Source organism: Alexandromys fortis, unplaced genomic scaffold (assembly GCF_014885135.2).
Source record: "Alexandromys fortis isolate MF-2015 unplaced genomic scaffold, M_Fortis_MF-2015_v1.1 scaffold_191, whole genome shotgun sequence".
Taxonomy (NCBI): Eukaryota; Metazoa; Chordata; class Mammalia; order Rodentia; family Cricetidae; genus Alexandromys; species Alexandromys fortis.
This window is the reverse complement of record NW_026068064.1, coordinates 2,880,496-2,905,748: the sequence shown is the minus strand read 5'-3', so window position 1 is coordinate 2,905,748 and position 25,253 is coordinate 2,880,496. Positions and strand designations below refer to the sequence as shown.

General features: G+C 41.0%; 1 protein-coding gene across 1 annotated transcript in view; it reads right to left on the bottom strand.

Annotated features, from left to right (window-relative positions):
- Positions 1 to 17,690, bottom strand: part of Marchf11 (membrane associated ring-CH-type finger 11) — an 89,047-nt gene extending 71,357 nt beyond the window's left edge. Inside the window, exons 1-2 of the mRNA XM_050120487.1 lie at positions 17,043 to 17,690; positions 15,772 to 15,927 (exon numbers count right to left, since the gene is read on the bottom strand). Coding sequence (XP_049976444.1) covers positions 15,772 to 15,927; positions 17,043 to 17,564 — 678 coding nt within the window. The 5' untranslated portion in view covers positions 17,565 to 17,690. The remainder of the gene's footprint in view (positions 1 to 15,771; positions 15,928 to 17,042) is intronic.
- Between the last annotated feature and the right edge of the window lie 7,563 nt (positions 17,691 to 25,253).

Genomic DNA, 25,253 nt, shown 5'->3' with positions numbered 1-25,253 from the left:
AGAAATAAATTTCTCTTTATGATGACATAAATGAATCAAGAGATACTACGTTAAGTGAAATAAGCCACATACAAGCATGAATGTATACACACACACACAGCAAATATCATATGATCTCTCCTTTGTGTGAAATCTGATGATGCAGAACTAAGAAGGAGAAAATAGATCATACTCACCATGTGCCAGAAGTGTTGGTCAAAGGATTTAATTTTCACTTAGGAAGAATCCAGTTCACGAGACTATAGTCAGTACTATAGTGATGTATTCTTAAAATAACTAAAGGGTAGATTCTAAGGATTCTTGCAACAAATGTTGAGTGTGTGTGTGTATCTAGCTTGATTTAGCCTTCTCACTATATATATATATGTATATATATGTATGTATGTATATATAATGTAAATATATATTATTGTTTTACAAGATAAGCATGTGTAATCTTTATCTGACCATAAAGTAATTAATTTTAAATGAATAGACAAAAATACATCAACAAATGTTCTCAGTAGTTGAAATCCAGTGGTCCATCTTGAAAAGGTTATGTAAATGAGTAAAATAGGTTCAATCAATGTTATGAAACACTATCATCAAATAGACATTTGCATGCCTAAACTCAGCCCCACTTCCTTGGCTTCCCCAATACAAGACTGAAATCAGAGTTGCAGTGGATTTCCCTGACAGAGACAGCAATGTCCCCACTGTTTGCCACATTTCCACACACTTCTTGGCACATTAGTGATCAGTCAGAAAGGTGGGGACAGATGAACGGGTTTCTTAGAACAATGCCCTTAAATGATTGTGGTTTTGGTGCCTCAAGCCAAGAGAAATTTTGGCTTCACTAATCCAAAAAGATAAAATTTAGATGTGTTTGCAGACAAATAATTTTTGCGTAAACAAACTGTTCAAGTTGTTAAAATGCATTGTAACTCTAACGTTAAATTTTATGTCCCACCTAGAAAAGTAAAATGATTCACGTCTCTCCTCCTTCTTCCTTAGATATCTCTGTTATCTCCAAGATACACCACTAGGGACTCACAACTACACAGAAATATCCATCACACATCTGCTCACCATGAAAGTACCTTGGAGATACTCAGTGCCTCAGAAGTTACGGTTTAATTAATGTTCGGCTGGTTCTTAACTAAGAATTAAAGCCGCCTGGAAAACAGTCCTCCCTCAAGCATGACGGCTTGCCATTAGTAAAACAATCAGTAGTGATGAAAAAAATCTCATTTTCAAATATCGTTCATAAGCTTTACATCATTAAAATGGTGTTTCATCTAATTCTCTTTAGACGTGTGGCCCCAAGCAATGTAAAATGTTTTCTCTGAAATGATATAGCAGAAGCTAAAAAGTGATCAGTTTCTCTTTTAAATAATAAAGTCTTTCCAATTATTGGTCAGTAGTTACTTTTATACATGTGAGACCAGATAATTATGTTGTTAAAGAATTTATGCCTTGTTCATCAGTTTGATTTTCAGCATATCACAGATATTCTGATACTACTAGGTGTTAATCATTACCTTATCTTTAAACATACCCCATCCATAAATACAATGAACAATAATAATTGAATGCCCTCCCTAAAATAAATGCAAGTGAATTTACACTCTGCTTAAGTCCACAGGCTTTCTTTTCTTAAATTGCCTTAAAAATTATTCCAAAAATGACTGAAGAGTTTGACCCCACCAACAAGAATACTAGTAGATAGATAGATAGATAGATAGATAGATAGATAGATAGATGATAGATAGATAGAAAATGTTTTGATTAAAAACTGAGAAAAATAGAAATTTTTCATTCACACTTATTAGGTAAGCAATTATAGATGATACATCTTTTTAACACTGATTTTTAAAAAAATATATTTTAAATAAATTCTAATTTTAAAATGAAAACCTTCAATGATTTCATCTTGGCTTTTTCATTTCCAAGGAACATGAGAAAAGTACAGAGACCCTAACTCAGAACTCCAGAACCCAAGAACACTATGACCATGGCTCCTCTGAAACACTAGAGGGCAGAGTTGCACAGGGAAGTCTATCTGCCACCAACCTAGAAAGAGATGCAACATGGGGTTTTCTTGCTCTATAGACTGATTTACTGTATAATTCACTGATTTATTTGGAAATAATTTTAACCTTTCAAAAGGTGGCTTAAGCTTTTCCAATATGAAACCAACAAAACACAAGAAACCCAGAGACGGGCTCATGAAGAATAATTCCCTATGAATGACCACTCCTCCTTCTTGCCTGTATCCATAACGAACATCTCATTCCTTAAGACATAACTGCTGCTTTTCTTCTGAATAAAAGACTTAATAGCCAAGGTACACTTGTACACTCTAAAATCTTAAGATATTGAGTTAAAAATGCTTTGAACCATCAAATTCGGGGAAGCAACTATTCCATCTGTGTTAATCAAGTACTATAAGATCAAACAAAATGTCTCCATACTATTAAAAATTTTCTGAAGATGGAGTGAATTCTCACACTCCAGAACCTTTTATATCTATATTTTTTATCAGTGGCAGAGATGTTAAAACAGCATGGGCTGTCCAGCATCCCACTACACCGATAAATGAAATCCATTTATTTTCTAATGGATTCTGGAGGCCCAAATATCAATTTGCACAGCTCCAGGAGCAATAGAAAAAGTCATTTCCCACTCCTTAAGTCCAGGCATGTCTTTCATGGTGGCCAAGTCATTCAAGACACTTTAATATATCTCAACTATATTATGCTGAACATCAGAGCACAGACAGTCTTTCTCCAAATAGTCAAGTTTCTATTGTACATTCAAAGAGACAACTGAACTCTCCAAAGCCATTCATCCTAGGAACTATGTGCTTCAGTGAGAAAAATTTTACAGCTGTCAAAAAAAGAAATCATATATTTTACCTGTTTTATTATCACTACCTTATAAAACCAGCACTAAAAGTAATTTCAAGGCATAACATAATTAGCCATGTATGAACATTTAATTTGATTTAGTCATTCCAGTAGCATTAAAGAGTTGATAGACACAGTTTTTCTGCTCTGCACACAGCTTGGCAAGTGGCTGAGCTGACACTGGTCTGCATATCCAAAGTCTATGCTCTTTCAATGATATTACAATAATCCTCATATTATCTCAACCCTTGCAAACGATATGTGGCACTTTTTAAGGGGCATGGCATAAATGACAATGGCTAGTTGTGCCAACTTGGCATCCTCCTCTGGAGAGTCTAGAGTTGCAGAGGGTATTAGCTACATTGAAACAGTAGTAAGTGTTGTGTTTCTATTTACTTGTAAAAGTTAATCTCTAAATTCTTCATTTCTCATACCAGGTCCTGGGTGATGGGAAGAGAACAAACTAAGAGAAAAAAACCCAGACAGCTCCCTCACAAACTGTTGATGAGGACAACTACAAGAATGTATAAGTTAACACATGTTCACAGAAAGTTCATTAGAAATTAAAGAAAACATTAAAACATTTAAAGAAAATTAAAGAAAAAAATTAAACTAAACAGCACATAGGAACTCCTGAGTGTAAATCTTGGGTTCTCTAAATTGATAACTTTATAATCAGGGTATAACAAGTATTTGTTGATTTTTAAAAATAGTTATCTCTGTTCCTCTTATTAATGATCTCAGCTCTAGAATCAGAGACCCTACTGGCTTGAACAAACCTGGCAACTCCAGGGCTTACGACAGTGCTTTATAATTGATACATAAATGAAAAACTAGTCAATCACAAAGTATTGATTATATAGCACATAGTACAAAATAATCATGATGGAACATTCTGTGGTTACCTCTGGGACATGAGTAAAATCACCTTCCAGGCCAAAAATAAACATATGTGTATTAATTGCTTGTCTTGCTACTATGACAAAATATCTTAAAAAATCAATGAAGAAAAAAATAAAAGGTTATCTTAGCTCATAATTTAGGGGTTCAATCCCTTAAGAAGGCCAAGGCAGACTGAGCTCAAACAACCTGGACACATCATATCCACAATTGAAAAGCAGAGAATAAGTAATGAATGCATTGTCTCTTTCTCAGCTTGCCTTTTTCTCCACTTTATAAAATCCAGAATCCCATGACCAAGTAGTCTTGTTCATGCCTAGGACAGGTCTTCATGTATCAGCTAACTTCACTCTCCCCACAGGCATGCCCAGAGGTCTATCTCCCGGGCAAATCTAGACTTCTTCAAGTTGGCAATTCATACTAACCATAATAGTTGCCTGTTCTGGTAGGCAACTCAAGGTGGCAGGAGCCTAAAGCAACTGGTCACACAGCATCATGCATCAGGAAGCAGGGAAAGATGAAGTTTACCACTCAGCTCATTTTCTCCATTTTATGCAGTCTAGGACTGCAGCTCACATGCATGGTGGATCCTTACAGCTTGGTTAACCTAACGGGCATGGCCAGAAACTATCACAATCACAATAGCTCCTCACAGGCATGTCCAGATGCTTGTCTCTTCTGTTACTCTAAATCCTGTCAAATGAACAATTATTAGCTATCACAACTCCACCCTATATCAGCTTGACACTCAAGCACATCGCCTTTAAGCCTATAACTTTCTACCCCTGTCTCCATAGGCTTACAGCACTCTCACAAGGCATTTGTACAACATTAGAAGTCTTCGAAGACTTTAAGACTTCCAACACTGTGTAAGAGATAGAAGAACAATTCTCATATATGAGATTCAAACAATATCTTAACTATGAGTTCCTACACAGGCAAAAGCAAATTGTATACTTCAATCTACGATGGCACAGAATTAACACCTACACAGGTAAAAAGGGAGCAAAACAAGGATCAGACCAGATCCCAGCAGAGAAGACATCAAATGCTACAGCTGTGGGTCTAGGGCTCTGGATGAGAGCACCTGGGTTTGAAGGGAGTTGAGCATCCCCATACCTCCAGGTATTACCTGCAGCACATACCCCCAGCTGCTGCCTGTAGCACACCCACGCCTCCAACTGTTGCCTGTAGCACACCCACACCTCCAGCTGCTGCCTGTAGCACCCACAGCCTCTTTCCTAAGCATCTTTTACTCTGATCCTGTTACTTTCTTTAGAGGAGGTCCCATGGTCCTGACATCTACAAAATCTCCCACCTCAATTTTGCACTTTTACACAGACATTCCCAGAGTCTAACTTAATCTAGATAATACCTCACAGGTATGCCCACAGGATTCTCTCTTAGTTGAGTCTCAGTTTTGTGAAACTGACACTATTAATTGTCACACATCCATTCCCAAGCTATCAGCATGCTCACGTTAGATATCTGCATCACTCATCGCTCATGGTGACTTGATGGGGAATTTCCTTATAGGCAACTCGAGAAATAGATGGTACTTTTCTTCTTGCAACTTACGAGAATGGAACTTAATCATATTCCAAACGAGGAGGCATGATTCTTTTTTAAGTCTTTTTCTGTAATGGATATTAGCCTCATCAGTAGCAGGTCAGAGGAGGAGACTTACAGAAGAAAGGGGCAGTCGTCACTCACCCTTTAAATCATTCAGAAATGTTTCAGTATCTGTGTCTTCTGTACTCCATAGCCTGAGAACCACACAGCCCAAAGCTACCCAGTGAATTTCAGACAAGTTCCGTGGAATCTCGTTAGCCAGCCTAGCATTTTATATGTTTTTGTTTTCACTTCTTTAACTGCTCAAGTTGTCTCGATCTAAAATGAAACCCACAGAAGCTACTGCACGATTCCTGAACTGGGCTATGAAAGAAAGATATTACAGCAGGACGCTTGAAGAAGCTGTGCTATCAAAATTCAATTCAACCTCTAGGTCTGAGGCTTGGCATTCTTGGTCCTGGGGAATGCTACTCCCTCCCAGGCATAGGCCACTCCCTCTCCTTCTCTCCAAGGGATTAGAAGATTCATTGGAAATTTCTCTTCTCTGCATATAAAAATGATGGAAAGATGATGTTTAGAAATTTAAGGAAGAGATGGGCCAATGATAAAACAAATAATGAATAAAAGAGACCCTGTCCTCTTTTCTATTTAATTAACAAGTTTTTCATGCACTTCATTAAAAAGAAACTAATAGGCCATTTAAATGCATATTCATCTGGAAATTCGCAACTGTAACACAGAGAAGTTAAGTACAGAAATTTTTGAAACATTCTTCACAAAACCATAAAGTTCCCTGAGATTTGTGAAAGAAGCTATCCTTTCCTAAGAATCTTTTAAACAAACCGAGCCTGTGTAAGTATCTTGAAATAGTTCCATACTTATCCGAAGCTCAGTATCATAATGGTAATTGAGGAGGAGGATGCCATTTGGCACAACTGCAAGACCATATATAGCAAAGTCGTACTCAGACACCTCCTGGAACAAGAGCTATACACTCAAGGAGGTCATCCACCCTCAACCCAAATTAAGCTCTCGGCCACTTGCATGTAATCAACAGGCTAAAAAGAGAAGCAAGACAAAAGGCACATTGAGGAAAGAACCTCCATTATTCCGATTGAAATGCATTGCCCATGTGTCACCAATCAAAACAAAAATGAGATAAAAATAGAAATAGAAACAGAGTAGGCTATTAGATGCAAGTTTGCACAGCATGTCAAACCTAAGGGATGATGGAGCAAGAAATGTCTTTTTCCTAAGTCCCTGTATTGTGTTTGCCTGTACTCATTTCTTCTAGGTTTCCTCCTATCCACCCACACAACAGTTTGCAGTCCACCTTTGCTGACACCAAGCTTCATTTGCATAAATCACATGGAACAGATGTTGAATTATGAGTTACGCTCACAGGGGACACGCTGTCAGATATCCAAGGATACAGAAAGTACAAGCCACAATACAGTTGTTTTCAGCAGAGTCCTCTGAATTGGCCATGCATTTACTTGTAATTGTAGTGATTATCTGCTCATCAGGCCACTCTCTGCCTCTCTGAATGGTCTGGTGCACTCCCAGTTTGTCCTCCGCGTCATCCTCTCTATTCTCAGAAGGCCCAAGAATAGAGGGAGCTGGGTTTCCTTTGTTCTGGTCCCTTTAGTCACAGCACAAGGAAGTCATAGTCAAGGTAAAGCAGGAAACAGGAGGGAGGAAAGAGCCCTCCCATTGCTTTCTTTCCCCCTGCTGCTGCAGTGTGCCCCACAGTCAGAAATCATCTTTGAACTTAGGTTACAGTGGTACAAACCACACATCAAAAAATTTAGCCTTGTTTTCAGTCAGGTGGCAGATTTCATAGCAAAAAGTTATATCCAGTAGACTTTCTCGGCAGCTCATCCACAGCTATGAACACACAGTGAAATTTCCAACAAATTATTCAAATTCTCCGAGCAAATGTTATGTGAAAGCCTTCAACCAGTGACAGTCTCAAGAAAGCAAGTGTGTCACACATAGCAATTCATTTCCACTGAGTCTCTTTTCATGACATTTTAAGTTTTTAAAAAAGTGGATATATCTCTCCGGAAGATTTTTTTCTTCTAAAACTAGGTTCTAAAAATGGATCTCTTTATTGCTTTTGAGGCTTTTTCTTGTGGTCTAAAAAGCTGAAAACATTTGTCCAGACATTCTGAACCTCACTGCTAGTAGATCTAAGAACACAAATGGAAAACGAACAGCCAGCAAACAGAAAGCCAACCAGTACTCAGGGAATAAAAGCAATTTTAATTCCTCAAGACAAAGTCTCCCTATAGATGTAACACAACCGCCATGCTTCTGGAGCCTTGCTAAAATGCTCACTCATGCATTCACACACTCACTCATGCATTCACACACTCATGTATTTACACACTAACTCATGTATTCACACCCTCACTCATGTATTCACACCCTCACTCATGTATTCACACCCTCACTCATGTATTCACACCCTCACTCATGTATTCACACCCTCACTCATGTATTCACACCCTCACTCATGTATTCACACCCTCACTCATGTATTCACACCCTCACTCATGTATTCACACACTCACTCATGCATTCACACACTCACTTATCGGTTCCTATCACCAGTACTCATTGGATGTTCACAAAGTGACCAAAAAGATAGTTAATTTCCAGCACTGTTGTGTTCTGTTCTAAAACTTGTTCTACTCAAGACTATGCATGCCCCATTAGACAACCAGGTCTAAGAATCCTAAGTAAACTGGAGGAATTCAATCTCAGGGCATTCAGAAGGACACAGGGCGAGTGGCAGACGCTGGAGGGTTGTGTCAGGATGGGTTCACTAGCAGCACTCTGCGCGTGTGTGCCAGGATGCACTGAGATGAGAGGTTGCCTCCCTCCAAGGCTACTGAGGGCTTGTATGGCTCAGTACTATCCCTGTGGTCTGAGACACTATGAAACTTCTTGGACGGGACAGGGGGTTGAATATTTAGAGATAGTCAATATGTAATACTTTTATGAAGCTGAAATGTCCCCATCTTCTAAATAATGTGAGTTCATTAGGATTTTACTTAAAGTTGCAAACGTTAAAACTGAAAACACTTTGTCCTTGGGATTCTCTAAGAGACACTCAAGTTCACCTTCCATTGTTTGAATTACTGCTGACCACCACAGTGAAGACCCATCTCTGTAACTGTTTTTTGTATATACTGCAATTTTTTACATTTTAAAATGAAAGGAGGGGAAAAGTCAAAGGAACACCATTTCTTGAAACACTGTGATTAAGTGGAATTAAAACTCCGGTTTTGCTAAGTGGAACTTCCCTAAAATACCATCGCATCCATTCATCTATATGGGGTCTCCAGCTCTTTCCAAGCTAGGGCAGTGGCCATGATGTCCCTCAGAGCTTAATTAACTTTCTATTCTGGTCCTCTGATTTAAATAACCAGGCATCAAGTGAAGTTATGACAGAGACATACTTTTAGTCCTCTACTCAAATATTCTCTGATAGATTCACACATCTGTATTATAGATCCTTTCTCAGAGAGGCAGGTAAGTGAACAGGCACAGACAGTGAATAAGAGAAAAACTATCCAAACAAAGGAACGATAAACTTTAAAATATGGAAAAACAGATGCATGTGAAGGAGAAATTTCTGGAAGGTATTATCTATCTGATCTACATTGTCTCTCAGCCTTTCTCTATACAAATTTTTTAAAGCATGAAGCCCCAAATGCCCCCTCCCTCCTCCCCTCCCATTCCTCCTGCGTCAGAGCCATCTGGCTTTGGGACGAACTGGAGGATCAACAGTACACAGTGCTGTATAGCAAATATGACAGCTATAGTAGTGTACAAAGCTCATCTGCATATTTCATTCAGCAGAGAATCATCAGTCTTGTCTAGTGAGTGAAATGAAGATTCACATGTCTTGAGAATTGGCAAATAAATGAAACCAAAACAATTTCTAAAGAAAAGAAATTGTCCTGTGGTGTGGTCCCTGTTTACCTTGGCATTTTTAGTTGCCTACAAGTTATGCCAGCATATACATTTGAAATATAGGTCTGCACATCATCTTTTTGTTATTGGACATGATCATGAAAAGCGTTGTCTCTGCCTCTCATCTTCTGTTGAACTCATGAAAATGTCAACAAGAGCAACAACTAGATAAAAAGTCATAGTGAGCCAAGGTTGCACACACACAGACACATTGACATCGTCATGAGCAAGCGCTGGGGCTGTTTCCTAGTGAGAACATGCCAGGCTCATGGTTCCACGCTCTCACATTTTCTTAATCAACTTCCACAATCTCAGTTAATTTTAATGATAATCCATAGACTTCCCTTGGTGCACTATACTAACTATGAGGTTCAGTGAAGGTGAAAGTATCTCCTTCGTATCTCATTTATGAAAGTAGCCAAGCCTCCCAAGTAGATCTAAAAGCTGGATCTTAGAATAAAATAAATACAAACACTGCTAATTTGTACCTATTGTGGTGGACTGCAGTATTTTGGTAATACATTTAAAACTGAAAAATAATCCCATGCCCTTGACCTTTTTGTGGGAAATGTTCAGGTTATTCTTATCACTCTGAGAACTGTGGCCCAGAGTGCAGTCTGAGTGTTTAAAGGAAGCACCAGGGAAGATGAGTAAAAGCTTGCCAAAGTGCTATTTCTTTGAAAGGTAACTGGCCAGCATGCAAGTCTCTGTCCTTCCACAGGGAGACAAGCCAGGTAGACAGTACACATCTTTTCCCCTGTTCTGGTAATGGCCCAGGGGGGAGGGGAGCATGAGGGAGGAGCATCTATTTCCCTGTTGAGCTGATTCTCTGTGGTTCTCCGGCTGGTCACCCTGTGTAATTGCCCTCCAACAACCTGGAAGGCTCCCTAACTTCCCACTGAAGTTGAAATCCAGCCAATGGGGCCAATACACACTACAGATTTACAATGGCTCTCTGACTTTGAATACAGCTATTCTGTGAAATAACCACATTTAAAATTCTCAAGGTCTCATATCTCCAGATACATGAAGACTCAAGATGGCTGTCAATCAGACTCATGAGGAGAGACAGCTGGGCTATAACTGTGCTTACAACACTGAGGTCAGCATACCTCAGTGCTTCCAAAATGACTTACATGATAATAGTTTACAGTGATGGGTTCAGTTAGAAACTGAGGTATGTTTTGCCTTTAAAAGGCAAGAAGTAAAAATGTAGGTGAAGAATAGTGTGGAAAAATGGAAAAAAATGAAACAGAAAAGGGAACTTGCAATCACCTGGTTACAGATATCTGTACACCTACATATTGTGATGTCTATATACCAAAAAAAAAAAAACACTATTTAGTCTTAAAAAAGCAAAAGTAAACAAATAGAATCTCTATAACTTGTCACATATGGGTGAAGCTTAAGGGTTTCATGTTAAGTGAAGTAAGCCTGGAATTGGGTGATAAATACCATATGGCTTCACTTATACGTGGAATCCACAAAATATCGATGATTTTTTCCAGTAGAATGGCAATTATCAGAAGATGAGGTGGGGTTGGAGTATGGGAAAGAGGAGACGGTGGTCACTGGGTATGAAATTGTAGTTAGATGCAGAGAGTAAATTCTGGCTCCCCATGTTGTCAGCAACAACGTTCTCTTGTATTTCAAAAGAGCTAAGATATCGTGTTTTAGATAATCTGACCGCAAAATTTGTTAAATATTTTGTGTGGTGAATACATCAACTAGCCATATTTAATCATTCCACAATGAAGCATCTTTTTGTAGCCTGTAAGCTTATACAGTTAGTATTCACTAGTTAGAAATAAAACTTAGAGGGTTATATGGAAAGATAGCATCATCAGTTTAGTGACAATAGACAGGCAACAAGAAGCACCTCTTGTCAAAGGAGACCAAAACCCCCATCACTTAACGGGCTGGACAAGCAATAATGATGACAGACAAGGAGAAAGCGCAGCTATTCTTAGCATGTCTCTTGTATTTATGAAGCTAATGTACAAAATAACATATGGAATAGGTGTCATCATGTGCTTCCTTTTGAAGATAAGTCATTACTGGAGAAATGGCTCAGAGGTAAAGGCATCTGCTACCAAGCCCGATGACCCAAGTTTGATCTTTGAAACTCACATAACATAAGAAGAGAACCAACTGCCACAAGGGATCTGTCCTCTAACTGCCACAAGAAGAGCATGGCATATATGCACGCACACACACATACATACACATATACAAATACACATGCACAGACAAATGCACACAAACACTGAGCAAATAAAGGTAAAAACTATTACATATAAGTTAACTCATACATGCAATAATATTGTTAGGACTTCTCATGTATGTATGCTTTTCTATTTTTTATGGAGGCACTTCAGTCTGAGTTTTACCCATGGTTACCTCTTAAATGTTATCCCCTCAAAGACTCATATCACCGACAGCACTCATAAGCTACAACATGACTTCATCAGTTTGTAATGTCACCAACGACTGGAAGTAAAGGTGATCTTATATACTCATGCATCTCAATTTTCAGACATAATTATGTGATTCAAAATAGCATTAGCCTTTACTTTTAAAATATCATTAATGTATCATCTTGGGTGTAATAATAACTAGATTCTGTAAGTAAGGAGGAGGGCAAAATACATTTTAATCACATCAAATGTCTTAATTAACTCCTATTGCTAATGATGCAACAATTAAGGTGTAAATGTGTCTGCTCAGTTTCTCCTAGGTACTACCACTGAGCGTAACTGAAACATAAAGCAAACGAGTGGGAGAATTTGTATCCTGATGAGATAGATAGATAAATAAATAAACAAACAAATAAATAAATAAATCTCAAGTGTCAGGCACTCTGTGGCATGTTGTGCTCACACGTGCCTGTTTCCTGGCAATCACTGTCCCTGTCTCTCCGTGAACATCCAGGACATGATGACATGATGGTAACAAACACTCCCGGAAAAAGCTTAATGACGTCAAAACACCAAGGGCGAATCAAACTTCCACGCACTGATAGCCTCCTTCAGCTCAGAGCTCCCAGTGAAGAAGTTTGAACAAGGCCTGCTGGTCCACATGGACCTGATGAAGATCAGATAGAGAAATCAGGGTGGGAAGGCTGCACAGACTCCTGTGCAGTACACAGACTCCTGGCCACACTGCACATTTTTTCCTGCAGAGATGGTCTCTCTCTTAAAAATGTCTGACTCCAAGAAGTGGAGTCGGTTTGCCCTTCTCTTGAATCAGAGTCAGACTAGATTTGCTTTAGACCAGAGAATGCAGCAGATGTGAAATCATGTCATTTCCAAGGTTGAGCCTTATAGATTAGTAATGCTCACGTGCTTCCTCCTCAAAACCAGATGCGACAGTGCTGGAAGCACAAGATGGGGGAGGAGAACTGGGGAGTCAGTGAGTATCTCCAGACTGAACCCCAATCAACACCAAGAACAAGTCAAATGGCAAAGTTATCCAGGATGCTCTTACAAGGCCAAGCCTTTGGATTACAGTTTTAGGTAATTCTTTGTGCACAAAAACCTCACTAGCTGACCTCAGTCAATACACAGACTCCTGTGAGATAATAGGTTATAGTGACTGTTTAAATCACTAAGAATTTAGAAAGCAAAAGATTTTCTAATCCTTCCTAGAGATCTGTGTTAAAACCAGCTCCTGCTTCAAAAGACCATGAAAATTAAGACTAGCTAGCAGAAGACTGAGAGGAACTTTCCAACACAGTAGTAAAGACCATGGACCCTGAAGCCAGATTGAGTTAGAATCCTGATATACCCGAGGAGAGACTGGCTGTGTTCCAGTTTCACATTGAGTAATGTAGAGATAACAGCATTGCTCAAATTACTAATATGTTATAAAGACTAAATATCATAGCCTCTGTGTGTAAGGCATTTAGAAGAGGGGCTGGCACAGACTAACGGCTCAGTAAATGTTCCCACTCACTGTTATTGTTTATTCTCTACTCTGTTCTCATCCTGTGAGCTGCCTGCTCAGAGCCATGAGATGACCCTACTCTTAGGAGACAGAGATAGACAGGCGAGGGAGAACCTTGCAATGCTTCCTGTTGGATTCTGCCCTGGAGGAGGTGGCTTTCTATCAGGCCACAGGAACATGGGAGTGATGCCTGACAACTCTCAGGGTCTTCACATTAGGAGTCAGGGTGAAGGCTCAGGTTGTGGGGCATCCACAATAAAAAGAACTGAGAACCAAACTCTACCTCTTCATCTGGGCATTGAAAGTCCATTCTTTGAGGTCTTATGACCAATTTTTGTTAGGTAAGGGTAGCAAACTTAGATTTGGAGTACAGCTCAGTGTTTTAGAATATTTGCATCATATGTGTGAGGGTCAAAGTTCAATCCCTAGCACCTTAAAAAATGAGCACCAAGATTTTTATGTATGGAGTATAGTTATGTAAGGTTCTTTCATGCAACAACATGCTAGCATATCATTCATATGAACCTCTTTCTAAACACTACTTTCCATCTCAGTGTAATAATCAGGTAATGACACAAATCATATCTATAAGTGTATGTATGTGTATATGTATATACAAACATAAATGTATATGTATCACCATAAAACTAATCTTAAATACATTAGTAATGTTGATTAACTTGGGGGATTTTGATTTTTTGAAGGGAAAATGGGAAACGGCTTTTGTTAAATTCTTTTTTTTTTTTTTTTTGGTTTCTCGAGACAGGGTTTCACTGTAGTTTTAGGGCCTGTCCTAGAACAAGCTCTTATAGACCAGGCTGGCCTCAAACTCACAGAGATATGCCTGCCTCTGCCTCCTGAGTGCTGGGACTAAAGACATGTGCCACAACCGCCTTCAGAATACTATATTTTTAATAAAGCAAAAGGCATGAATTCCTTTCCCTCTCAGATCATAATGACTATAAGAGCATTATTTGCCCTAGACTTTTAACTCCGTTCAGTGGTCATAAAGAGCCTATTTCTATGTACTGCAAAATTAATGCTCAAAGAAATGAATATATAGTATCTCTCAATTAAAGTTTTTGAAATATCTAGTGTTCCACTGTAGCTCCACACACCGTCTTACTGGGCTCACTACTGAGGATAAAACTCCTATGTCATACTCTCGTGGATTCTACTTATCACAGACACAACGATGTCAACCATGCCATGACTTTTGGGCACAGCTCCAGCTGTTTTTCAGGGCAGCATATGTAGGTTCATTAACTCATGCACAGTCAAAAGTTCTGGAAGAGGTGCCAGGTCTGTGACTGACTGCAGTGCGGCCATACCTCTCATTAAAGTAGCTCCCCTTTTACAAGTAACTTGTAAGCCTGCAGGGGAGAAATCCCCCTTTTCATTTTGTGATTGCTAATCATGCCTTAAATGCAACTCTCAGAGATGCAAAGTCACTGCATAATAAATAAGGTACCAACTAAATACTAAGAAATTTAAATTAGTAGTGTAATAACAATTCACATTCTGGGTTCCTTCAGAAATGCTACAGTGCCATGCATGTTATTTAGCTCAATGTAAGATGGATTTGGTAGTTTAGATACAAACAAGGGACGCTAGGTTCCATCATGTTCCCTTCTCCACTCACCCACTGCCTCTTTCATGACTGTTGAATCCCTCGTGCTGAATTTCCCTGCCAGATCTCTGCTACACCTTTCCCCACCTTGTTCTAGGATATCATTCTTAATATTCTGCATTTTAGACTTCATCAACCTAGTCAAAGAACTTGAGTCATTTCTGCCAAGAAAAATAAGGGGAACTGGAGAAAGAAGCCTATTGTTGGCATTCGTATGCCTATGATACTGTGTCACTGTGTGATTTTTAAACAAAACTTTGAAACTATGTACAATTTCAGCAGTGTTATTGAGCTAGCTGCAGGGAACATGTCTGCATCCACTATGTAACTGAAGCCACTAAGAATTAATATGGAAAAAATTAACTCATACAAAACAGAAGCTTAAGTATGAAGAATACAAGAGTTGAGCTGACAGAGTCACCTGTAAGTTTCTGGCCTAGTAAGTAGCTACTTTATTCGCATCTATTTTCCATAAACTGAGCTTGGCATAGTTTAAATAAATGTAAAAATGTCTGCTTAATAAGCTGTATAACATCTCTAATTACTAAACCAAACTCAAGTAGATTCTGTGACATTTTACCACCATACTCTTTAAGAAATGGAACTAGCTATAACTTGATTAGTAAATAACAAATTATGAAGGTTATTATTTGGTTAAAATGTCCTCTGCATTTTTCAGACAGAATGTCACAGCTTTCTCTAAGCGTGTACTACAAATTCTAAATCTTGGGCTTACTTCAGTGTGCATTAAATATTCCTAAGTAGCATTAAGAGGATTGCTTAAGCAAAAATAAAAGTCAAGTGCACCCACGTTAACAAGAGCATGCCTGGAAAAGCAAGCGCCGTTTCTACCTGGCAAGGTTGCTTCATCTTAATGGCTGTGACGTGGTACCTATAGCAGCACAGCTCACAGGTCCAGGAGCCCCTCTCGCTGATCCACTTCAGAAGACACAGCTGGTGTGTGTACCGCACAGACCCGTCACATCGGCAGGGGTTTAGCAATTCACCCTGGAAAGAAAACAGCTCACTGTGAATATTCCTGTTCCTGCCTCCACTTAAAAACCCTAAGCTCTCTTTCTTTCCCTTCTAAACAGTTTGCCCAGATGGATATGAGCATCAAGCTCTATCCCAGAAAACCAAATTAAATTTTTATATGTCTGATGGGAATGATACTAAAGTCTTAAAAAAAAAAAACTATTTCCGAGATAGTGCTTAGAGTCATGACATAAATGTTCCACTGACATACAAAATGTCTGCAAGACATAGCCCCCAATACCCTTGGGAGAAAGCTCTACTATTAAATCTCTTTAATAACTTTTAAGTGGATGGTCAGATGCATTTCCTCTGCAGTTATTCTTAATCATCGCTGGAGAAGAAATGCATGGCAGAAAGCAGCTCACAGTAGCATTATGCTTTTACTTTTTCTAAATGCAGCATCATAAATATTGACTTGGGACATTATATTTCTGAAAGCCTGCATATTCTTATGCAACTTCCTTACTTTTAAAGATATCAAACCTGGTGTTTTCACACACTTTGGAAGGGCAATACATTATCTTTTACCCTGTTTGATGATTCTCATGAAAGTTTGCATGTGCCTCTCATGGTGTTTATAATTTCTGAAATGTGTTTCTAGCAATGCATCAAGTCCATCAACTGGCTTTTCTCTTAAAGTGCTTCTTTCTGCAGAACTGTAGCGCCTTTAGCATTAATAATTTGCAGTAATTTTTTGCAATAATTAATAATTTGGTATTGTAGCATGACTTATTACCCCCACCCTCCCTTCGTTTGTAGTCTAAGACTATGCCCTCTGGATACATTAATTAAAAAAAAAAAAAACAGACTTTGCTTTTGCGTCCTATAGATTTGCTTCTACTTGCAAACTAAAATGCTTTGAGTAATTCACAGGAAACGCTTAATGGTGTTACCATTATAGCACCTGAAGCGTAATCGACTGCAAAATCAGTAGAGGGAAAAGTGTAGGTTAAATTTACTTCTCTATTGGCCACCAGGACACTTTATCTGGTGGAGGACTGGAGTATAAGAAGCTGCTAAGAGGCGTGCGCTGTCCGCGGTGCTGAAAAGGCTGACAGCCGGCAGACCTGGGGTCCCTCTGGCCTTACCTGCTCAGCGCCTTGGAAGCAGATCTTGCAAATGGGCTGATGGTGCTGGTGATGATGCCCCGAGCGTTGGTCTCCACCGCCGCCGCTGCTGCTGCTGTGGCTGCTGCACACGGAGCGTGTTTCGGGCTGGTCTCCCGTGCCGCGCCGCTCGCCCTCCCCACACGCGCCGGCCTCGGGCTCCCCCGAGCCGCCTTTCTCCGCCGTTTTCTCGGGGACCGCCACCTCAGGAAGGTGCCTCCGACCTTCGCAAGAGTCGCCGGCCGCTGACACCTCCTGCTCGCGGGGCAACCGAGACGGCGGCAGCCGCTCATCCGCACCCTTGCGCCGCGGGGCCACCTCTAGCGGCGGCTCGCCTGACCCCGCGGTGCGCTCTGGAGGAGCGGGCAGAGGCGGCCGGTAGCGTGGGGAGGTGGGGACCAGGGCCGGCTCTCCCGGTGGCGGGGTCGGAGGCGGCGGAGGCAGGGGCGGCTGGGCTTCCCGATGGTCCACCCGGCTACACCGATTGCTGCCCTCGTCGCTCATGGTGGAGCCGCCTCCGCCCTCCTGCCCGCCCTGTGGCGGGCCGAACAAGGACTGCAGCCAGAGAGCGAGAGCTAGGGGAGGCCGGAGAGGGAGGAGGAAGGAGAGCAGGAAGGGGGACCAGGGCACCGGGACTGGGAGGGAAGAACCGGGAGGGGACACGGAGGACCAGCGCGGCAGCGGCGGCAGAAGCGGCTGTTGGGCTGAGCCGCCGGCTCGGCTCTGATGGAGGCGGCGTAGAGTTCGGCTGCGCGTGCCAGGCGCGCGAAGGGTGGGTGGGGGGAGGGAGGGAGCGCGGAGATGCGCAGGGAGGCTGGGAGGGAACAGGCGCGGGACTGGGGAGGAGGGTGCGAGTCGTGCGTGAGAGGGAAGTGTAGGGTTCAGAGAGGACCCGGCTGGAACTGGGGGATCCCCGGACTGCTTCCACCAACCCCGCCCCTGGTCTTTCACGTCGATTCCGGGGCGGATTGCCCCTCTTAGAAGCGCGAGGCACTGCGGCTCCCGTGAGCTAGTAAAAGGGGGAGGGGTCGGAAGTTGCTGATCCAAAAACCGTTGCTGGGTGGGTCGGGGGGGGGGGGTTCAGTGACACCGGCCGGGTGGGGGCGCGATGAGTCAAGCGGAGACGCGCGTGGGAGTAGGGGTGAGGGAGAGGCAGGTAACCCTGTAGTGTAAGGACCCTTTGAACAGAGGCACGCGGGAAAAGACTCCTGGGGGCTGATCCACTGTTATTTGGGAGATCGCAATCCTTTCCCCTTCAGAGGACTCTGCATCCCAAGATTCTTCAAGCAGAAGCCTCTGGAACCTTTATCATCTCACTGTTTCATTTCCCCCCCTTGAATCCTTCAGTGCCCATGTCCCCTGCAGTATGCACCCTGGGTTTGTAAATTTTCCAGATGTCTCAGAGGTTGGAGGGTCACATCCCGTAGAAATGCACCATTGGGTCTCCTTCATACCTTAAGTAATGATGCTGCCTCCTTCCCAGGAGAAGGGGCTACAACCTTGAACCTCTGTTTGACTCTGTGTGAGTCCAGTTTCTCTAACTCCTCAGGCCTGGTTCCTTTGTGAACATTTCCCCCCTAACCCCTTTTCCCGCCTTCTGGTAGGGTACTGAACAGAAATCTGTGCTCCTGTACTCTGGCAGAGTGTGTTTCAAATCTGGCAGTCTGAATTCTTAACTCATTGGATTTATACCCCGAAAGGTGTCTGTTTATGCAAATCAATTGTGACTTTTCATGGATGTGGCACTTTAATGACTTTGACACAAGCAACTGGCCCCGGAGACATTTCACTTTGGCTAACTTCACAGCTGAAGACCCAGGGTCAGATAGGCAAACCACCACATAGCTCAAGGTCACCAGCCTGTAAAAGGAATTTTGAGACTAACTTCAGCTTTTGGGGCAGGGGCTCTGGCACCAGAGCATGTGTGTGGGGGGGGAGTGGGGTGGTGCCTGAATTCACTCCCAATCCTCTCTTCATTCTCTTAAAAATAGTTCTGTAGTATGTGGTTTGTTGGGTGTCTCTAACTCCAGTTAACAGATTTCGAAATGGTTGAGACAAAACATCAGCTTAAGTTTTTCAGTTACACATTTGGCAGTAGGAAGTATATTTGCCTTTTACAAAAGAGAAAGAGAGAAAAGATCAGGGTCTTTTGACATATATCAGTGTGATGTGGATGAAGTTGCAAAAACAGAAAAAAAATCAAGAATGCTTTGTCACAAATGGCCTCAGATGAAACAGCTTCCAGGAATGTCCTCTCACCCTTAATTCCCCCTCAGACCGGTTTATTTTTGGTAGCAGAGTGGCCAGCAGCAAACACGGCTTTAAAATAATCCTTGCAGGCCCCAGGAACTTAGCACGCTGAGGAAATGGGATTGTAGATCAGTGTTGTTTGGGTCTTCACCTGTCAAAATTGCACTGCACACATCTATATATTATCCCACTCTTAGAGTTTTCATAAGAATTAATATAATCAGAAGCCTAGATCATAAATTCTTAAAGGGACACAAAATTTATATACAATGCCAAGTAATGCAATGTATTGCTAATAAATCTCTATGAGATATGACAAAATATGTTTTTAAAGGACAAAATGAAGCAGAGCTTGTGTGGATAGGGATGCAGTAAAACAGCACCTAGGTGCATCCTTTTGGTTGCTGGTTTCTGTGGAAAAAAAAATCCAATAACTGAATAACAGAAAAGTCCGTTTCCTTAATATGGCTAACCACGTAAAATCTGAAGGAAGCATTGCTTCCCATCTTCATTAAAATCACAGGTAAATTTCCCTCCTCCACCCCCAAAAAGCTTGTTCAGGGTCTTTGCTTTACCTACAGAGTCTTCAAGGGGCAGTAGAAACTGTAAATTCTGACCTCTGCTGTAAAAGTGTGGAGTAATGAAAGACATGGAAAGAGGAACTGCCAACACCCAAATGGAAGAGAGGAAAGAGACACATAAAGAATGGCTGAGGAAGGACACCACAGCTCTGATGGTCACCAGAAGCTGATGTGCATCAACCTAGTTTTTTAAAAAATCAAGTTTTATCAAGTGAATGTTGAAAAGTATATGAAACCATTCTTAACTTATAGAAATAAGGATAAGGCTAAACATAACATAGCAGATTAAACATAATGCTCCCTGCATACATCCTTCAACACATGGGCTGTTTATCTATAAAGTATAAACCCTTCACATACCACTAGCCGAATCTAAGGATGGTGGAGGAAAGGAGAAAAAGCCAGGCAAGTGTCGGGTGCTTTTTTTGTGGCATTCCTGTGTGTCCCTAAGAGTTTCTTCTGCAGCTTCCCTAGTGTGCACACCCTGGAATTCGATACTGGGAAAAAAATAACAATAACAGAAAATTCCTTCAAGAATTCCAACAGAAAAATCACTTTAAGAGAAGATGGTTAGACAGCAGTTAATGCCGGCCATGGCAGGTGAGGGTGATTTATTCTAAATCTGGGCTAGGCATGATGGCCTTGGTATGTCCTTCAAACAAACAAAGATAGCTGGGAGAGCTTTCTAAAATTGCTCTTTTAACTCTTTTAAGTGTAGCTCTAGAGACATTACAAGGCTGTTCCTTTGGCACTTTTAGGATATGTTGATGCCTCCAAGGAGACAGAACATAATACATAGTATTCTCAGTTATCTCCACATACCCAGGAAAAGAAACTAAGAATCCAGCCTGTACTTCATCCCAGAGAAACCATCTCCCTAGCCTTCTGCTGTACTTGAGGGTGGGGCTCTACAAGCATCTCACCCAGCACTCACCTGTGCAGAGTTTAGCTTTGTAAGGCACCAGAAACTAAGCAGTGTCCGTAGCCTCAGAGCGGCATGGTTCCATAGAGAGAGAGGCCCACAATTTACAGCTTCCCTCCTCTTCACTTAACCCTAGTGTCACATACTGGCTTTATCATCCAAAGCCACATCTCACAAAGCAGGTCCTCTCCAAAAGTAGAGGACACCCCAAACCATTTCTCCTCTGCATTATGCCAGAAGTTATTTTGCTCACTCATTCTGCCATTCAATTCAGAAAATCTGATGTCATTCTTGCATTTTATTTTCATATTAGTGTATGAAATTAAAAAGTCCTTCAAAGGTACTTTCAAAATATATACCAAATTCTACTACCTCTTTTCACTGCTGTGCCCACCGCCCCAGTTCAGGCTGCCATCCTAGTGCACCTGTACCATCAGCATGGTTCCTGATTGCTTTTTAGCAGATGTCAGTTCTCCCATAGTTTGAGAACACTCTTTCTTTCCATCACTCTAGTCTTGGTTACCACATCTCCTCACAATTTTCTATTCCTGATAATGTTTCCATGCTTCTAAAGGCTTCCAAATCTATGATAGCCAGGTCCTCTCTTCTTTTGTTATTCTCACTGGTCCTCACCAACTTCATAACTCTGGCCACAGTCCTCCAAGTCTCTGGTCTCACCTCGAAAAGCTCTAGGATACCCAAACTCTGCAAACAAATAAACATCGTCAAAACTTCCTGATTGTAACCAAAACCACCCCTCTTCAGCCCCCTCCCCAAATGTTCTAAGACCTTGAACACAAGAAACTGGTCTCTGAAAGAGATTTGTAAAAGATCATATTGCAATAAAACGTAAGGAATCCTTGTGCTTTCCTCTGTCTTGAACCTTGAAAACACAAAAGAGTTCTTCCCCTCAGAGATGTAAATACCCAAAGTACCTAATTAAAACGCTGTGGATGTCTGCATGCACAGGGCATCCAAAACCAACCTGCCATCTGGAAAACTGTGAAATCGATGTCACTTGACAGGTCAGCCAAGCTCTAATAAAGCCATCTTTGATTCTGCCCAGCTGAAAATTATCTTGTTTGCTACCAAACTCATACATTAAATGTGATTTTATGCTATATATCAAATGCTATGCCTTGTGTTGTGGCACTAAATATGTTTCTATTTGTGACTTTCCCATTGTTCTACATTTTAGCCCATTTGAATTGAGTCTGTCTATGCATATACAACTTTTTTCTTAAGGGCTATAATTACTATGATGCTCAGTAAGCATGAATTAAACATTAAATCAACATAAATTTTAATTCAAAATATCTTATTTTTAATCTATTAATACAGTTTTAAACAAGTAACAACTTAAAAAGATGTATGTTCCTGCCATGCTTGGGTAGAGGGCAGAGGAGTCAGCTACAAGACTTGGTAATGCAGACAACCATTTCATAACTAGCTTGATAAAGACTCAGGGTCCCTAGGAACCATTCGAGAGCTACAGAGCGTACAGGGGAATTGCCAAGTTTCCTTACTCTTTCCCACTTTTCTCCTAATTGCTGACCGCGCTACCAGGACATCAGACCTTGTTGAGAAGAGTGGAAATCTGAAACAGGAAGAAACATGAGTTTGCAGGCTTTCACATGGATGTCGATCTGTCTGCCGTAGTGCCTTCCATAGAGGCTCTCTTCAACAAAGAAGGGAACCAGTTCCAGGTTTACACCAGACCACTAACCCCAGCGGCCTCCCGCTGCGCCATTTCCCAGACCTGGCACATCCCAAAGGAGGGTTGTGATGTCCCCACAGTACATCACACCCTGAGGACTACCCAATGAAGATCCCACCAATAAAAAAGAATCACTATGAGTCAATACCAATTCCTCAAAGGGAGGTAAATCTTCTTCCCAGAAGGACGACTGCTTGGCTAATAAAAATCCTCTTTATGCCTACTTCTTGGATGTAATGTGTAGCTTGTAGCAACTATTCTATTAACTGGCTTCTGCTATCCTCCTGGATTCCCACACCCACACAGCTAGCCCCCTCCTCAGCTAAGGCTATAGCATGGAACTTGCATCCAGATATAATTGTTATTGTGGTACAAACGCAAGCATTATAAAAACTTTAGTTATACAATGGGTACCTACGTGATAAATGTAAAAAAGGCTTGAGTAAAAAAAGCATAAATTAATCATTTATAAACATTTTAGGGGTCAACAAGATATCTCAGAGGGTAAAGGTGTCTTCTGCCAGGCCCAGTGACAAGAATATGATACCCACATCAACAGAGAGTAAGGGGATCAATACAAATTGTACTCTAACCTACACACACACACACACACACACAAATAAAATAAAATTTAAAATGTAAAACTATTAAATACTCCAGATTGATTGTAAAAGAAAATGTTCAATCATCCATTAGCAAGTAAAATCTGCTGGACGGCACCCTTTGACTGATCTCTTAATGCCTGTAGAAAAACTGAGAAGATGGGAACATAGGATTAAACTCATTGCATAGACTAAGAGCTGTACGATTGAAAGTGTCACGAAAGTCCAGAGATGCAAATAATTCTCTATGGAAAAGGGCACTCATTGCAATAAAGCTTCCCTGAATCCATCATTTGAGCTGGGTTTACCTGACAGACAAGAATATGTTAGAAGTAATTCAGCTGAAACAAATCAAGGGACTAGAGAAGCTGCTGGTCATGTATAGTAAGTTTAGTATGAAGGCTAAAACACAAGGCCTGGAGCAGCTGTGATGAAAGCAGGAAAAAGCGTGACGAGGGAGAAGAACAAGAACTTCCTGCTCCAAACCACCCCTGCAAGTTCTAGCATTTACCTACCAAGGAGTCAACTACAACCCAGAGCTGAGAATCGGGAAATGAACAAGCGGCCCTCTGACAGATCACCTCAGCCCATGCCCTGAACATTCTCACAGATTTATATGTTAATATTTTCACTTCTTCAGGTGACATGATATGATCTTCTTGTTTTAACCTTAAATAGAACCCTACTAAATATGCTCCCCCAATTTCCCTGCCCACAGAAGACTGCTAACAACACATTTGGAAATGTAAGCAATACCCCTAGCATTTCAAAATAACTGCTAATGTTAATCCCCTCAAAAAAATTAAAGCCAATCTCTTAAAAATATTTCAGCAGCAGGAGTTCATTTCTGAGCAAAAAGCTTTGTGCATGCATGAGTTAGCTCCTGGAAATATGGCCTCATAGCTTCCACACTCACTGGCATCTACAATGAAGAGTGTGAGTATCCAAGGAAGTATATATCTTTCGCATATTGCTCTGGAGAGCACAATTACTTAGTAGGCACCATTCCCTCATTCAATCATCAGAACCTTAACATTAAAAAATGAGTGCATCACCCACACCACGTTTGTTGGGCACTGAAGAGGCTTCTCATGGAGTCTGTTAGCCATTTGGCCAAAAAAACTGCTCTTGCCTGGACTTTTTCATGAACTGGACATGCAGGACTAGCAGAAAAATGACTGGTGAACTTGCCTAAAGTTGAGATGATCCTTCGGGTTCCTGCTTCATGAAAGAGTTGACCAGACATTCTGCAGGATAAAGAAAAAAGTGACTGACAAACTTCCAATATAGGTAGAACTGTCTTTAAATTTTCCTATTTCATGGAAAAGTATGCTAGATACTATGGGCCTGTAGGCTGAAGACAAATGCCCCAACAGTACAGAAGAACTTTGGGTGACTGCTCAGGCAGTGAGATGTGTCTGTCAATTCTAGAGTTTTTGGAAGTTGCTTATAATGCACTTCCTGTTTACTTAGGTAATATATCTTTCTGTAGTCTTTGATGGAGTTGAAGAATTGATAGTTATAGTTTTCCTTAGTTATGATAAAAGATAAAGTAGATACAGATATTGTAACTGCAATTATTGCTTAGTACCTGTGTTGTTATATGTAATTTTACTATGTTAAAGATAAAGCCTTTCTGTTTATTTAAAAAGAAAGGGGGAAGCAGTGTGGAATTACCCTCTGTGTGCTGTGAATAACATTGGTTAATAAAGGAACTTCTTTGGGCCTAGAGCAGAGCTTTAGGGGAACAGACCTAGGAGGGGCAAAACTAAACTGAATGGTGAGAGAAAGGAAGCAGAGTCAGGGAGAAGCCATGGAGCTGCCACAGGAGATAGACACTAAAACTTTAGCCCATAAACCACAACCATGTGGTGATACATAGATTACAAGAAATGGGTTAAATTAAGATATAAGTGTTAGCCAATAAGAAGCTAGAGCTCATGAGCCAAGCAGTGATTTAAATAATATAGTTTCTGTGCAGTTTGTTTTTTTTTTTTTGAGGCTGAGAAACCGGGAACCAACAAGCGGCCTCCTTCCAACACATGGCTTCTCACTGACTCCGCCTACTTTCTCCCAGCATTCAGCTTAGTTTTCCCACCTAGCTCTATACTGCCCTATCAC